The 17,197-nt window shown below is 29.9% G+C and overlaps 3 protein-coding genes across 3 annotated transcripts in view; all 3 read left to right on the top strand.

The window, feature by feature from the left end:
• The first annotated feature begins 1,112 nt into the window (after positions 1-1,112).
• On the top strand, positions 1,113-8,608 carry Ocrl (Oculocerebrorenal syndrome of Lowe). The gene is made up of 19 exons (XM_018550615.1): positions 1,113-1,164; positions 1,265-1,381; positions 1,618-1,798; positions 2,068-2,202; positions 2,281-2,393; positions 2,480-2,622; positions 2,739-2,912; positions 3,461-3,623; positions 4,655-4,833; positions 6,124-6,345; positions 6,457-6,592; positions 6,704-6,883; positions 6,956-7,052; positions 7,131-7,268; positions 7,375-7,472; positions 7,564-7,741; positions 7,856-7,983; positions 8,069-8,180; positions 8,289-8,608. The coding sequence occupies exons 2-19, from the start codon at positions 1,316-1,318 to the stop codon at positions 8,447-8,449; spliced, it is 2,604 nt and encodes an 867-aa protein (XP_018406117.1). The 5' UTR covers positions 1,113-1,164; positions 1,265-1,315; the 3' UTR covers positions 8,450-8,608.
• Positions 8,609-9,922: 1,314 nt separating this feature from the next.
• Positions 9,923-13,917, top strand: Pen (karyopherin subunit alpha). The gene is made up of 9 exons (XM_018550620.1): positions 9,923-10,069; positions 10,548-10,681; positions 11,203-11,522; positions 11,614-11,869; positions 11,953-12,091; positions 12,158-12,516; positions 12,601-12,933; positions 13,508-13,695; positions 13,904-13,917. Exons 2-8 carry the CDS (start codon positions 10,616-10,618, stop codon positions 13,607-13,609), a joined length of 1,575 nt encoding a protein of 524 aa, XP_018406122.1. The 5' UTR covers positions 9,923-10,069; positions 10,548-10,615; the 3' UTR covers positions 13,610-13,695; positions 13,904-13,917.
• A 1,102-nt stretch (positions 13,918-15,019) lies between these two features.
• The window catches only part of cathD (cathepsin D), a 4,700-nt gene continuing 2,522 nt past the window's right edge, over positions 15,020-17,197 (top strand). The window contains exons 1-3 of the mRNA XM_018550604.1: positions 15,020-15,280; positions 15,372-15,497; positions 16,515-16,759. Coding sequence (XP_018406106.1) covers positions 15,436-15,497; positions 16,515-16,759 — 307 coding nt within the window. The 5' untranslated portion in view covers positions 15,020-15,280; positions 15,372-15,435. The remainder of the gene's footprint in view (positions 15,281-15,371; positions 15,498-16,514; positions 16,760-17,197) is intronic.

Raw genomic sequence — 17,197 nt, 5'->3', positions numbered from 1 at the left:
CCGTGCGAATTTTCGATACTGAAGACTGAACGACAAATCACCCCTTCCAAGAGATGCTTGGAGATGCTGCAGATGTAGAGTTTGCGCATTCGGTAGTGGATGCTGCGCTATACAAGAGAGGGGGAAGTAAAAGGAGGGACGAAAAAGCCGATATATAAAAATATTCCTATAGGCCTCTGTATGTACACGGTCAGTTAATACTGACAATTATATTATTATTGATTGTGTGTCGTTAATATTGTAATGAATTTTGACAGCTGACAATAATGATTTGGATTTAAATACATGCTTTTTCCTTAAGATCCATAGATGTAATATAATATACGTCAAATCACGTCAAACTGAAGTGAAATATTATCAATAGATTGTAAAAACTAATGCATATTGTCAGTATTACTGACCGTGTAGGCCTTATAACTTGAGAAATAAAGAACCGATATACAACACATAAAATATAATATTAAATATAACATATTATATATCATGGATCAGATCATAACATTAATTTAATTAATTGTTACAATAAATAAATAAAAATGATAATTAACGATACGAAAACACGTTGACAGAAGAAATTAAGAAAATAAAGCTGAAATATAAAACCCCAAAAGCTAATAAACATATCTCAGTAATATATCGCGCAAATATGTGACATATTTATGACGTAACTTGTGTCATTTTGTTTTTAAAGATTCCAAACATACCGACATTAGGAGGATCTCGTTTGCCTACATTCCCATTTGCACACACCACTCACATCGACCGATGCCTAGTAACTTTTCTCTGCTTGTCATATTATTGGCCAATCAGCGAGCAATGTGTGAAACCGTGCAATCGAAACCTTCTTATCTTTTATCCCTATTTATTAAGTGAACACCTTAAGGTAAAATGGGTGCATCCAGAAGCACAATCGCTCACTGTGCGCTCATTGAGCTCTTTCATCTGATTGGTCTATATTGTAGAATCTTAACGAAATATGCCAATAGATAAAAGAGCTCGATGCTAAAACCACCAGAGAGAAGCCTCTGAATCTGGGAATATTTCAAATTCACTAGAGTGTAGATGTAGCAATGAGTTGGCAATTCTGGACATAATTCTCTCTCTCTCTCTGGCACTATAGATTCTTGTTTGCTTAATTGTTTGTGATTTTTATGAGATGTGAGAGTGAGTTAAAAGTAGCTTTGTTTATTTTTTCTTTATTATTTCAATTTATTATATATTATGACATAGAGAGTAAAAGAAATACAATTGTACAATATTTCAGATAAATGTTCACCAATTACTTGTATATGATAACCAAGCGAGAACGAACGAGATGTCGGCATCCGAAGCATTAGCAATAGTGCAATCCAAGTTTGTGGCAGGTGAAACTGTTTTAACTGTATCCTTTCTTAAACTTAATAAATAATGGATATATTGTATCCATTGCGATAAGTAGCAATTTGCTATTGATTAAAAGCTCTACTTTGTACTATTTGATTATTTTATTGTGATTCAATATTGCTATATTATGTGAATTACGATTATATTTAATTGTAATTTATAAGAGTAATATTGATTAATATCAATGTAACACTATATAATGTTATTTTATATATCTTAACTATATAATATTAGACTACAGAAGCATCATTAATACAAGGATGGATACAATCTTTAAGATATATTGCTCTCATTTACAAAGGTACAACCTATGCTTTAGCAATTTTCCTAACTTCAAAAACACCACCACAAGTATACAGTGATTTGACCTTGGAAGGAATATTACCTATTGATCAAGATTTCAAATGTAGTATAGGTATTTCAAGCTTATCTATGCATTATTTATTAATTCTATGTATGATATATTAATCTTTAGGAGAAGGTTCTATTTTCGAAATCTATCTTTTGAGATTTGTTATAATTCATATTCCTATGCTTTAAATTGATACTTTTTCAATACTATTATAAGTAGTAGCCGAAATATCCTATAAAAATTGATAATTATATACTAAAATTATTAATTAGTTTAACAAATTTAAAAACTACATCGTTAATTAATTAAATTGAAAATTTTTTTAATTAAAGATACTAATGGAGAAACACAGGATGGCCTTGATATATATATGAATATTACATCAAGAAAACTTCGCCTGATATTTGAAATGAAACTTGGAGAATCTACTAGTTCTTTAGTATCACAAATTTTTCGAGCGATAGAAGGTATATGCATACTTATTTAATATATAATTTGCATGTGGAACTGACTTTTATCTGTCAATAGAATAATTGTAATTTTAGTATATCAGGCAGCTAAAAACCCAGCGGCAGAATTTTTGTGGATTGAAAAGCTAACAAGAAATAGGAGAAACTTAGCTACTGGTGGCAAAGATATGCAAGATGCTGGCGATTCTGTAAGTTAGTGTAATAATAATTAGTATTATAGAATTTTAAAATAAGAATAATAGAATCTTTTTTATTAAAAATTTATTTTTTATAGTTGCTTAATCTTGAGACTCATGATTTGGCAATACCACGACAAAGCATTGCCTCGGGTAGATCCCCAGTAGCTGCAAGAGAATCAGTGATACGATATCAGATGGCCTGTAAAGAAGATGATTATACATATAGTAAAACATTTCGGTTCGTTGTTTCATATCATTATGATTATGTATCTCTATTTGTTTCAGTTTGAAAATATGTTTTTGTGCACATGTGTGATGATCATTCATATGACAAATTATTTTCAATAATTACAGTATACTTACTTGCACATGGAATGTAAATGGGCAACCTCCAAATGGTATTAAATTAAATGAATGGCTGAGCATGGACAAAGATCCACCAGATATATATGCTATTGGATTCCAAGAATTAGATTTGAGCAAAGAAGCATTTCTGTTTCATGAAACTCCTAGAGAAGAAGAATGGAGGTACATATGTTATTTATATTAAACCTTAAAATAGTGTGTCCTTTTTGTCTATCTTGTATAACTTATAAATAATTATAAGAAATGAAGGACTAAGAGTCAGTTGTGTAACAAAGATACTTATTCAATAATATTATATTGAATAAGTATATCTGAAAATTGTTGTAATATTTTTATTGTTCTGAATTAAAATTTCTTTGTTATACGACTGGCTGAAGGACTAACTTCAGTTGTCTTTTGTTGTTTTATACGTATAGAGCTTTCTATTATATATTATAATGGAAAATGTTTCAGATTAAAGTTTCAAATTAAAGTTAAATCTTACTTTATAGTAAAGTAAAACTTGTAGTACAGAAAAATAACATGAATAAATTGGTACAAAAGAAACATATAGTGACTTTTTTAAAATATGCACTTTATATCTGAAATATTTTTTATGATACTGTGTCATTTACAAGATGTTTAAAGTGAACAATTAAAATGTTCTGCAGTGTCTGCACATATTAATATAGATTTGTAATTAATTATAGAACATAAAAATTTTGTTGTAGGCAAGTTATAGTTAATTCACTTCATCCGGGAGGAATTTATACACAAGTAGCTCTTGTCAGATTAGTAGGCATAATGTTGTTAGTATATGCACTTAAAGCTCATATACCATTCATCGAAAATGTATGTACTGATACAGTAGGTACAGGAATTATGGGAAAGTTGGTAAGTTTCTAATACATAAAATAATCAACTTTATGATTATATATGTATCATATTATATTTGTCTTAAAATTCGCGACTCTAAATACTGTAGCAAGAAAATTTTTCGAAAATTCCATACGATTATATCAAAATCGACGACTTTTTATGACTTTCCGTTATCTTTGAAAATTTTTAGATTCGAAATCAATAATTCCAAAAAACTTCGGATACCAAATTTTAATGTACAAGCAAAGTATTTTGTTATAGTACATATTATACAAAAATTTCTCATATTTTTAACTGTCTTGAGTAATATCGAATTTTATTGGACCGTGATTTAAACCAATGAATACTGATGAGAACAATGCAGTAACAGTCAAGTTAGATTTCGGGCGCTTCTATACATATAATTGCGTGTGAATTTATATACTATACACTTGTAGATTTTTAATTACGCGTCGAAATTTTTTTCAAACTTGAAACGCAACACTTAAACTACCGTAGTTATATCACTAGTTAAATTGACTAACAATTTAATAATTTTTAATGCTCTTTGCGCATCTTTAGATCGATCTTGATAATGTTGAATGACATATTAAAATCTGTAAATCGATATCTGCAAATCATTAATTTTTCATTACGAAAAATATAATATTACCTCGGCAAAGAATCGAACCTGGATCTTTGGCATTCTGTGCTTCCTTGAGTAAATCATTATAACATTTAAATTTCTTCAGATTCGAATTTATTAATTCACAATATTAAATAACAATAATAAACAATACATGACTCTTAATATTCAAAATTAATATAATAATTAAGAAAAGGCTAATTTTAATTAATATACATTTGTATTGATTCAATTGATAAGATATTGATTTTGGATGTTTGATTCTTATTAGTCTTTTCTTAATTATTATATATTTCACAATATTAAATATGAAATTACAAAGAAATTAGAATTCAAGAAATATATTTTTCTTTTTTAAAAGGTGTTACATAAATGTAACACTGTGCTTCAAAGGTTAATACTTCATCGCAAATTCTTGTAGGGCAATAAAGGTGGTGTTGCAGTAAGTTGTTGTATTCACAATACGGCCGTTTGCTTTGTTAATGCTCATTTAGCTGCGCATTGTGAAGAATTTGAGCGACGCAACCAAGATTATGCTGATATTTGTGCGAGATTGTCTTTTACAAAATATGTGCCACCTAAAAGTTTCAAGGATCACGAGTAAGTTCTCTGTGATATTATATGGAATATTCCCTAATTATTGATAGCGCTAACGAATTCAAATATCCATAATTATTAAAACCAATATATAGGTGTCAAAAATGCTAGTTGAAGATAAAATTTAAAATGTGACAACTCTTGGAATATTGTAAAAATGCTTTTAAACTTACTAATTGTGTATGCGTGCGTGCGTATGTGTAAACGGATTAAACCATGAAATTTTCAATAATTTTATTACACTGTTAAATAAAATATGTATTCTACGATTTAAAATATTTACATTTTGTGCGGATTAAATCAATATGCAACAGTTTTAAGAGGGTATTCTACTTTGACTACTCATTTTTCAAGACGATTTTTGGGAATTAAATTTGTTAAAATGGTTAACTCTATATAGCTAATGTTATGTATTTTATATTTGTCTATATTTGAAATACTACCTTAAATTTTTACAAAGCGTTCTATTATTAATTATAAAAGATATAAATAAATACACAGATGAAGCTTGAAAAATTTGCTTTCGTCGGGCGTGGTGATTGCTGCCGTCCTCGTCATCCGAAACAAACGAATTTTGTTTTGTTTTATTTTTCACAAATGTAGTTATCGTTCGGCCCTCTAATAAATAATTAGAAGAAAAGTTGACAAAATGCACTTGGAAAAAAGTATTTTACACACAATTTTTACTAAAAAATATTCATTCATTTCTTGCGATCCGAAAAAATAGTAATTTTGAAGATATCAAAAAGTTGGAGGGTCAAACGATAGTGCGATATGTACACTACATATGTGCCAAAGCGTAAGTAGATCGGCCCAATAGCTCTTGAGAAATATACACGTCCGATTTGAAAAAAAGTCGTTTCGAGAAAAACGCGTTTAAAGTTTCTCATGCATTTACGAGATAAATAATGGGGTAACTTCAGTATAACTTAATTACAAACATAAATTAAAGGCTATAAAAAGTCGTACGCTGTTAACAATATGCAAAAAAATTTTTATCTTACAAGAAACATGAAGATTCACACTCGTATTCTGTCCGTTAAAGTAGAATATCCTGCTTAGTTAGCGCGCTGACAGACGCAGAGTAACTGTTATATAACTTCGTTAATATTGTGAATGTGTAAAAAGAAAAAATCGATTTTTTTGACACGATAAAGTAGAATATAATGTGCACTAGTGCACATAGCGTGTCCAACCGAATTCGTTATTAATTTTTCGAGTTGTATTATCGTGAAGCGAGCAAGGAATATAAGTATGTTGTGTGTACATATATAATCATTTGTGTATGTGTAGCCAAATTTATTGGTTGGGAGATTTAAATTATCGGATAACGGATATGGATGCTGCAACAGCTAAGGAGTGCATTTCAGAAGGCAACTATAGTTCCATCTTAGCATTGGATCAACTTGGACATCAACGCAAAGCAGGGCGTGTATTTCAAGGGTTTCAGGAAGCAGAGATTGACTTTAAACCCACATATAAATATGATCCAGGTACCGACAACTGGGATTCAAGGTATCCTAAAAATTATATTACATTTCTGAAACTTTACGCAACTTATATTTATTAAGAAAATTTCAATCTAATACTTAATATTATTTTGTATGTTTAACGATGTATATATAGTGAGAAATGCAGAGCTCCAGCTTGGTGTGATCGAGTACTATGGAAAGGAGATATGATTAAATCAATTTACTACAAAAGTCATCCGGAACTAAAGATATCCGATCACAAGCCAGTTAGTGCAAGTTTTGATTCTCAAGTAAGTATGTAAATGTGCAAATAAAGATTCGTTTCTTTTTATCTATTACATATTTATTACTTGAAAAAAGTGTCTTATTATATAGCTTGTCGTATAAATTTTCCAAAACAGATACGTATTATAGACACGGCTAAGTATCGTAAAATACACGAGGAAGTTATGAAGAAATTAGATAAATTAGAAAATGAATTCTTACCTCAAGTAATGGTTGATACCACAGATATTATATTTGATGTTTTGAAGTTTCTCGAATCTAGCAGTAAAGAACTTATTATCGCTAATACAGGCCAGGTATGTACCAGGTAAGATAAAAGAGGGAAATGCACACGCAATCTACTTTCATTCTTTATATTTTTAAATTAGGTACCAGTACAATTTGAATTTATAAAAAAGTTAGACGATACAAACTACTGCAAGGATTGGTTGCATATAGAGCCGTATACAGGCTTTATAAAACCAGGTATAAATTATTCACTTTTTCACGTGTATTTGTTAAAAATATATATCTCGATACTAATATATTTTCTTTCTTTATCAGGTGAAAAGTGTGATATTAAACTGGAGGTATATGTAGATAAAAAGACTGCGTGTAAATTGAATTCTGGTGAAGACAAGTTATATGACATTTTAGTATTACATCTCGAGGGAGGCAAAGACATTTTCATTACTATAACAGGTATATTACATACACATAATAATGACAATATATAGAACACCATTCATTTTTGTATTTATTGTTAGTTTATTTAGAAATAGTTGTATAAATTAATAATACTTTTCAGGTACTTATGAGAGAAGCTGTTTTGGTTCTTCCATGGAAGCATTGGTGCATGTTTCTGTTCCAATTAGAGAAATTCCTATTGGACGATTAATCGAATTGGTAAATATCAATAAAATTTGATAGGTGTAATTTTATTGCGAAAGTGCTTCTCTGTAATCTAATTTGTACTTTAAATGCTTGATTTGTGCAGGAAAATAATAAAAATCTCTCGCAAGAACCATATCAAGTTCCAAAAGAAATATGGCATTTAGTGGATAGATTATATCGACATGGCCTTAAAACTTCAGGACTTTTTGAAACACCAGGCCTTCATAGTGAGATAATAGCTATTCGAGATTGGTTAGATGAATGGAGTCAAGATCCAATGCGTATCCTTTTAATATTATATTTCAAAATACATAATAATGTTAATAATACATACACAAATAAAGCCTGATCCATAATTAATAATCGTTCCTTGACAGAAATTTCTCTCTTCATAGCTGGTGGTGTACATTCGGTAGCAGAGGCATTATTACTGCTTTTAGAATCTACTGCTGAACCATTGATACCATATAATCTACATAATGTTTGCTTGTCAGCAGCAACTAATTATTTACAATGCAAACAAGTAAATAAGAAATTGGCGTTTTACTATATATGTAATGTTTTCTTTATGGATTTAAATTATCACATATTATTTTATTCATTTATAGATTGTAATGCAGTTACCAGAGACTAGAAGGACCGTCTTTCTTTATATCAGCTCATTTTTGCAAGAGTTATTAAATCATACACAAGACAACGAACTCGATGCTAAGACACTTGGTAAACTTATAAATATATTTATTTCTATCTTGCTCTTAATTTCTCTATCACATAAGGAGCATTGACACGAAATTTTTTTAATATGACGTCATTTGTCTGTATGTGCAGCGACGCTGTTTGGATCAATATTTTTAAGGTATCCGCCTAGAAGCAGAGGCGATCGCCATCAGAGAAGTCGTGCAACTCAAATTACTTTCGATAAAAAAAAAGCTGCATTTGTTTATCATTTCTTGGTCAATGATCAAAGTGATTTTATATTAGGTCGATAACAAGTGATTCAAAGAAGTACTAGCAGCACATTTCTTATTTACAGCTTTAAAACGGGGAAGAAGTAATCAAATCAGTTAGTATTGCAATTACTCTCTCTTTTATGTTTTTTTATATAATATCACAAATAGGACATGTGCTTTTTTTTTATTCATTATAATTAAAGCACTATTTTAAAGATTATGTAAGATATAATTATAGTAAGTACCTATCTTAGTTAATAAAATATTTTGTCTAAATATATCAATTTATTTAAAAAAAATATTTATATTAGAAGTTATTCAATGTTTAATTAATAAAACTTTTAAGCTAAATTTACTTATAGTTTAACAGATAAATAAATTTATTGTGTGAACGTACGTGCGTGTGTCCGTCTGTATATAAATATCGTTTAAAAAAAAATAGCTTTAAAATTTAATTAGTAATAATCATGAAATCTTATGCTTGATATTGTGTTTTCATCTAATTCTCTTCAGTCTGTGATTACAATAAAATAACAAGTAATTGTTCCAATTTGATACAAGTTCCGATTTTGATGTAATTAAGTTTTTGCATGAAAAAATAAATTTGGCAGAAAAATACAATATATATCGCTTTGCCTTGTGAACTGAGATGTTAGTTTTTTTTTCGATCTAGTTAAAGTTTTAACATGTAATCAAAGATGTGAAAAAGATGGAACGCATATAGAAAAAATAATGATGAATATAATGTACTAATAAGAACATACTTAATACCATATATTGTCTTCTCACACATAATAAAATCATTTATATAAAAAAAATTAATGTGTTGAAACTAATTTTCGCGTATTTATATTATAATAATTTTGCGATACTTTTAGCAAAATATTAAAGAACATTTAATATATTTAAAAAAATATATATAATATTTTCGGGCAAATTTTTAAAGAAATTTTAATCTAATCTTAACGATTTTTCAATATTTTTGTTGAAAAAATTATTTTATCGTATCTTCGGAAAACCTTACGAAGGAAATTTAGTTCAAAATTTCGATGATTTTTCAGTATTTTTGCTAAAAATTTCATTTTATCGTAATTTCGGCGAAATTTCGGTAAATTGTCAGTATTTTCAATGAAATGTTAATTTCAGTAAAATTCTGCAGTTTTTTTTTGAATTTTTCTATCAAAGACAGAGAGAGAGAGAGAGAGAGAACGATATCTAGAGATAAAGATTTATCATAGAGCGAAAATTACAACGGAACGGAACAGTGAGACCAATCAGAACTCTGCAATCATTACTCTGATTTCCTTTCTGCGATTGTGATTGGTCTCACCAGGTCTCACTGTTCCGTTCCGCTGTAATTTCCAATTAGGTTTCTCTCTGGTGAAAGCAAGAGTGCAGTCTAGTGCAAGAACAGAAAACAGATCACTAGGAAAAGGTCGCTAATCCTGTTTAGGAAAACGGTTGAATACGTTGGTGGTCTTGTTATTTTCAACGATTTTTATTGGGCAATTGTAAATAGAATTCGGTTTTTCTTTCTTTTTTATTATTAATTACAATCGATAGGTTATTTGAATTCTTCGAGATAAACGAGTGAGATAGGCATATGCAGGAGAACTTATAGTTTGAACGGATAATTATTACGCTGTCTAATTTATAAAGGTACAGTTTAAATTAGTTTATTATAATTTGTTTATATCGAGAGAGAGAGATCTAATACTTATTTGCGTTATGAAAAATAAATAATATTGAGAATATCAACATTTAGCACAATCACGTTTTTATACGTTAATCATAATCGCTCAAATTTTCTTCGAATATTTAAATGTAAATTATGAATTTTTATGAGATAACGGTACAGACACAGTTTTTTTTAGATTCGGTTAAATAATTTAATTCTCATCGCGCGTAATTATTATGTCAAATAAATTTGAAATTAACAATGTTTACCACAATTAGGTTTTCAACGTTAATCAAATTACAATGTCAAATTTGAATAAGTGAATGTGAGTTTGTCAGTTTGATAAGGTTAATTATAGATATATATTTTCAGACTCGATCTAATTGTATAGATTATTTTTCATCATATTCCAACTAGTCATTGTTACTAATATATTTTTAATTTAAATCTTCTTAAAAGCAAGTAAATCTATAGAGCGAAATAAACCAAACAATATAGAACACTATCAAGTACAACGTCCAAGGACAATGCCTTCTCGAGATGATCATAGCCAAGGTCGCATAGCAAATTTTAAATTTAAAAATAGACACGAAGTAAGTCTAAATAAAATTATTTTCTTATTTACAGAACTTAAATAAAGCATTTTTATTTATAAATCTTATTTCATATATTTAAGATTTAATTTTATACGTAAATGCTTTTGTGTACTTTTTAATATCATGTATGGTAAGAAATTTTTCATATATAACTGTAGTATATAAATGATTATATACAAAATTATATATGAAGTTTATCTATATATAGGGAGAACTGAAAGTCTGGATATAGTTGGATATCTTGTAAATAAAACGCTTTTTAAGAAAAATATTTTATATATAAAAGTTATAGGGTTCAAACAACAATATATACTTATTGGATCTTGAATGTAAGTATAGAGGAGTTCTCGAGATCTCTCATCATTTGATGCATTGCTTAAACCCTATAATTTTTGTATATGGAACATATTTTAATATATTTATTTTTATACATTTTAAATATAGAAGACAATACTTGGAGAAAGTGTCATGTTGCTTGCAGACATTCCTTTAATATGTAATGTGTATATCTCTCTTAGGAGGCTAAAATAAGAAGAAATGCATTATCAGTGGAATTACGTAAAGCTAAGAAGGATGATCAATTGTTAAAACGACGTAATCTTGATATATCGAATCAAGAAGTGTCGGATTTATCGAATAAAGCTGACGTATCACTCACTTCTGCTCTTTCTATAAATGAAATAATAAATCACGTAAAGTCATCAGATGAAACATTACAGTTAATGGCAATTCAGGCTTGCAGAAAGTTATTAAGTCGAGAAAAAAATCCTCCTATAAATGATATAATAGAAGGTGGCATAGTACCATGTTTCATTGAGCTGTTAGACAACAATCTTAAGTATGTATAAAAGTGATTTATTGATTTAAGTAAATTATTTTTTCATACATTTATGAGAGAAACAAGATATAATTTATTTATTTCTATTTAGCATTCCTTTACAATTTGAAGTAACATGGGTATTAACTAACATAGCCTCTGGTACATCCGTACAAACACAAAATGTTATAAAACATGGAGCAATACCAAAATTAGTGAACCTACTTAAATCTTCATCACCTATTGTTGCGGAACAAGCAGTGTGGGCCTTAGGAAATATAGCCGGAGATGGACCATATGCACGTGATCTTGTTCTTGGACATGATGCTCTACCTCTTTTGTTGGAGTTAATTAAACCTGATACTTCAGTAAGTGATATTATATTTAATAACCCTTTTGATTACATTTTTGCTTTCATATTGTCGATATGAACATTAAAAAATTTCATTAGGTAACATTCATGAGGAACATTGTATGGACTTTATCTAATTTATGTCGAAATAAGAATCCACCGCCACCTTTTGAATTAATTAAACCTGTTCTACCAATATTTAATCGCTTGCTTAGTTATACAGATCGAGATGTACTTGGTAAGATGTTCATGTTATTGTTATTTAATATATTTTGAATTTGAAATACACTATTGTTTGTCCTAGCTGATACTTGTTGGGCACTTTCCTATCTTACTGATGGATCCAACGACAAAATACAAGCAGTATTAGAAACTGGCATTATACCGAAACTCGTAGAGATGTTGACTTTACAGGAAGGAATTATTCTTACTCCAGCATTGCGTACAGTTGGAAATATAGTAACAGGTGATGATGCTCAAACAGATGCTGTAATTCATGCGGGAGGATTGTCACATCTTGGTGCTTTGTTGCGGTTTCCTCGCGCCAATATTGTAAAGGAAGCTGCTTGGGCAATTAGTAATATTATGGCTGGTAATGAGGACCAAATCCAAAGTGCGATAGATGCTGGTCTGTTGTCACCATTAATAAAAGTACTCCAGTTTGTAAGTATATTTGTACATATAATCAGTCAAAAATTTGTTTTAAATATTTCTATAAAGAATTTTATGAATATATCCATTTTTAAGGGGGATTATAAGTCACAAAAAGAAGCTGCATGGGCTATAACGAACTTGACAACAGGAGGAACAATTCAACATTTATCTCAATTAGTAGGAGCGGGTGTATTGCCACCTTTTTGTAATTTATTAGAATCGAAGGATTGGAATGTTATTATTGTTGTATTAGATGGTTTAACTAATATTTTACACGCTGCAGAGAAAATAGAACAAGAAGAAAGACTTGCTATTATGATAGAAGAAGCTGGAGGATTGGATAAAATAGAAGTTCTTCAACATCATTCGAATGAACAAGTTTATCAAAAATCTATGGCTATAATCGACGCGTTTTTTTCTCAAAAGGTTTGTATATTTTATTCACAAATAATTTTATCTAAATAGATAAAATACATATTACGAATAAAATTGTAATTTTATTTATATTAATCTACTAAATAGAAAAAGCATCAATTATGATTAAAGTTGGATGTTGGAATATATCTATATGTATTTAAAATCTCAGATATACCATTTTCGCCGATTATTTCAGACATGCAACATAATCAAACTGAAATAGTATTTCCCTTAAATTAAATTAGATCTTTGATTTGATGCTATTGGTCGCGTTCAGCGAACTCAACAATTGAGTGAGCGTTCGCTATTATTGGTGTATTCTTTTAGATTATCCAATCAGAATTTTTAATCTAGAAGAATACACCAATAACAGCGAGCGCTCACTCAACTGTTGAGTCCGCTGAACGTGCCCATTAGCAGCTTCTATAAAGAACTTGTTGCGAAAAGTATTATCGTAGCTAGGATTTAAACTCAGATCTGTCTTTAACTGTATTAAATTGAATAGTGTGTTAATTATATTATTAATTCAATAAGAATATTCGTATTCTTTGGGACCAACATATTAAATAAAAAATTTTTCTAGGATACAGAAGAAACTCTTACTTTTGAAGTTAAAGGAAACTCTGATGGGCAGATTGAATTTAATGTGACTGAAGATTCATCGGCAAATAAATATAATTTCTGATGAATGAATATATCTTTGAATTCAGATTGAAATCCCATAAATTAAAGAATTTGTCAATACGAGATTATTATTAATTTGTTCCTACGGTAACTGTCTATAATAAAAATTAGAATGCTTAAATCAACCAATGAAACTCGACAATATTTGCGTGATAAAAGAAAAAAAAAAGAAAAAAGTTTTAACAAGACGAAAATCTTATTAAATTTTATACAATTTCATTTTTTATATATATTTATAAGAATAAAGTTGCATTGAATAAAATCATTTCAGTAATTGAGTTCTATTTTTTACAAGCCACTTGTAAGGTCAGTTCTGATATAAATGGTCTGGGTCGATGACGAGGTAAACTTGGCCAAGCTTGCTACTTTGCTAGGTATATAGTCGAAGCCGGCAACACTTTCTAAAAATGATGCAACACTCCTCGAGACGAGGCGAACAGGTCCGTATCACTCCAGCCATTCCTCAAGATTTTATATTAGGGATGGCAGTGTTGCTAGCAGGGACGCGTTTTTTATATTTATAATTTATTACATTTTAAATTACATTTTTTTTCACTTATTAGTTTAATAATTATGTATCTCTCTATAAAATTTAATAATTTACAGCGCTTTCCAAAAAGGGGAAGGGTAAAAAAAGGAAAAAAGGAGAGAGGGAAAACTCTGTACGCGGTAACAATAAAGTAAAGACCTTTGCACGTAAAAAAGCGTTAACCGTAACTTTAACCTTCCTTTTATTGTTTGATCTCTCTTCTAAACATCAAAAACGAAACTGTGACCGCCAGTGTCGAAATAGTGTATAAATAAGCTTTCCTATTGGTTAGCATTAAGGCGTTAAAGATAAAATTCCAACATAACGAAATTTTTTCGATTGTGGTCTACAATGGCAGTAGTGGATGAGACTGCAGAAGTAAGAAATTGACCAATCACAGTCGAATGTGAGAAGAATAATCGACCGTGATTGGTCAATTTCTTACTCTCACAGTCTCATCCGCTACTGCCATTGTAGACCACGCATGTAATGCCGGTTCTTTAGTTGCAAGTCGATCGCAAGTTTGTGTTGCGACAGCCAATCTGAAGCGTTGATTTCAAAATGCAAGCTTGAGATTAGGTCTGTTCGCGTTGCTTGCACTTTTTGCACTTACTATCTTCGCTCTCTCTCTCTCTCTCTCTCTTTTTAACGTCGAATATATATATCTATCTCATTTTAAGTGCAAAATTATTTGGGGATTTTATGCAACGCGAACAGACCTATTGTGGCTGTCGCAACGAACTTGCGATCGGCTTGCAACTAATGTAGAACCGGCTTTCTTGTGTCCACGATACTAGAAATCGGTCCGAGATCTCGGATGAAGGAAAAATTGACCAATTACATTGACCAAATTGTTCAAATGTGATTTGTTAATTCTTTCTTCATCCGATAGCGTTTTCCCACTGGGAAAACTGGTGCAGCGCCGTGCTACCCAATCAGCATACCATGTTTAAAAAATATTTTTTACTACGGACCGCGATTTCTAGCATCGTGGACACAAGGCTTAATAGAGGGTACTTGTATATGTGGTGATACTGTGATATAGCCGGTACCGGTATAGCGTCGTCATTCGTCGTCAAACTGCAAACAGCATCAAACCACATCAAACGGCATTTGACGGCATCGGTTAATCGGGGAGAGCGGGTGACTGATTGACAAGTCGGTCAAAGTCGACCGACAGGATTCAAGAATTTTAACTAAAACGTAGTACGGTTTGTACGGTTCTGGTTTACAGAGAGGACAGTTACAACGTCTTTAAAAGTATTGTTTCTTGCAATCTCCGAAGTAATTGAGGAAAGATGCTACGTCTCTTCATCGCAATCACGGCACTGTCTGTGCTGATCGATGCGAAATTCCAAAGGTGAGTACATGTAAAATAAACATCGCGGATTCGTACTGACATACGTATCCGTAAACGATAAATCGATTAGAAGTCGTGCCTTTAACATCTTGAAATCTGTAATAAATAATCTTAACCTGTGATAACTGGAGAATCCTATTTTTTCTTATCAGAGTAAAGGAAGCGGACAAAGAGATGCTTGTTATCAAGATTTTTTGTACTTTTATTTTTCTTATGTCTTCTTCAATGAGATTTGAGAATAATAAAAAGCAACTGGAGTACTTCGTTGTGATTTTTATATAGACAAAGTTCGTGTTCCAAAATTTATTGCCAATATTGAAAATCTATAGCTTATGTTATGTGCACTATAGAGTTTTATTACTGGCAATTGGAACACGGCCAAATATAAGATCTGTTTTTTATTTCTGCATTAGACTGTACTAAAATTTTCTTTTTTCCTTGTACTAGATACTAATCATATACAAATATATATATATATATATATCTATCTATCTTATTTTAAGTTTTAAAAGTGTATACTAATTTAGTCACAAAACACAGACTTTTAAACAGTAGCGAGCTAATTCCTGATCAGGTACTTATTATTTATTGTTTTATCATATATTTTTTAAATAATATAGTTAGCTCATTGAAAGTAGTTGATGAATGTTTATACTGTTGAATTAAGATTTATTTAAAAAGATTGCACTATAAATTATATAATATTTTCAAATAAATCATGATTCAGAAAGAGATTCAAATCGATTATTAGATCCAATTAAAAGAATAGATTTTTTTTTTAATTTGTACACATGCAATTTTGTTTTATTTTATATCATACATGTATAAGAAAGCTTCTAGAACAAAGGTCGAACTTTCCATGACTCATTGTTTTTGAAATTAATACTGCTTGCATCAATGGAGATATACTTCTATACACATGTGTGTATATATACCATCTTTTATGTATAAATATCTCGACTGATATGATAAATGGTATGCATATAGTATAATGGAATGTCTTTATGTTGCTTTAAGAATTTCATTACACAAGACAGATTCCATTCGAAAAATTTTAAAAGAGGCTGACACTGACCTGACACAAGTTCGTTTAGTTACGACTACTGCCACACCAGAACCTTTATCTAATTATCTGGATGCTCAATACTATGGTGTTATCTCGATTGGAACTCCACCACAGGAATTTAAAGTAATTTTTGACACTGGTTCGTCTAATCTTTGGGTACCATCCAAGAAATGCAGCACTCTCAATATCGCTTGCTGTAAGTACATTACAATGTCACTACTTCTTTGATATTTTTTTATTTATATACATTTATTTATATACATTTGTATTTAATAATATCACTCTGAACATTGAAATAATTTCAATTGATTTTTTCTTTTCCATTATTAATATTAAAAATAAAAATGTAAAATAGAAATAAGCATCCAATAGAAAATTCATCTACTATGATGATTGAAGATGGATCTTTAGTGCTTAAATAACTTGGTGCGTTCGACTGTTATGGACTTTATTTCCTATTAGAATAAAAATGCTGCACAGAATTATATTTTATCTATTTATATTTGAAATAAATTCTTAAAATTTGTAAAAGTAGCTTCAAAAATTAAAATTATCAATAAACTAAATATTACGGAGCTAAGCTACATAATTATTTGCAGTCTTGTTTATGTAATTTATCACGCCCATTCTAAAA

The sequence above is a fragment of the Cyphomyrmex costatus genome, unplaced genomic scaffold (genome assembly GCF_001594065.2).
Source record: "Cyphomyrmex costatus isolate MS0001 unplaced genomic scaffold, Ccosl1.0 scaffold124, whole genome shotgun sequence".
NCBI classification, from domain to species: domain Eukaryota; kingdom Metazoa; phylum Arthropoda; class Insecta; order Hymenoptera; family Formicidae; genus Cyphomyrmex; species Cyphomyrmex costatus.
This window is presented reverse-complemented; position numbering and strand designations above follow the sequence as displayed.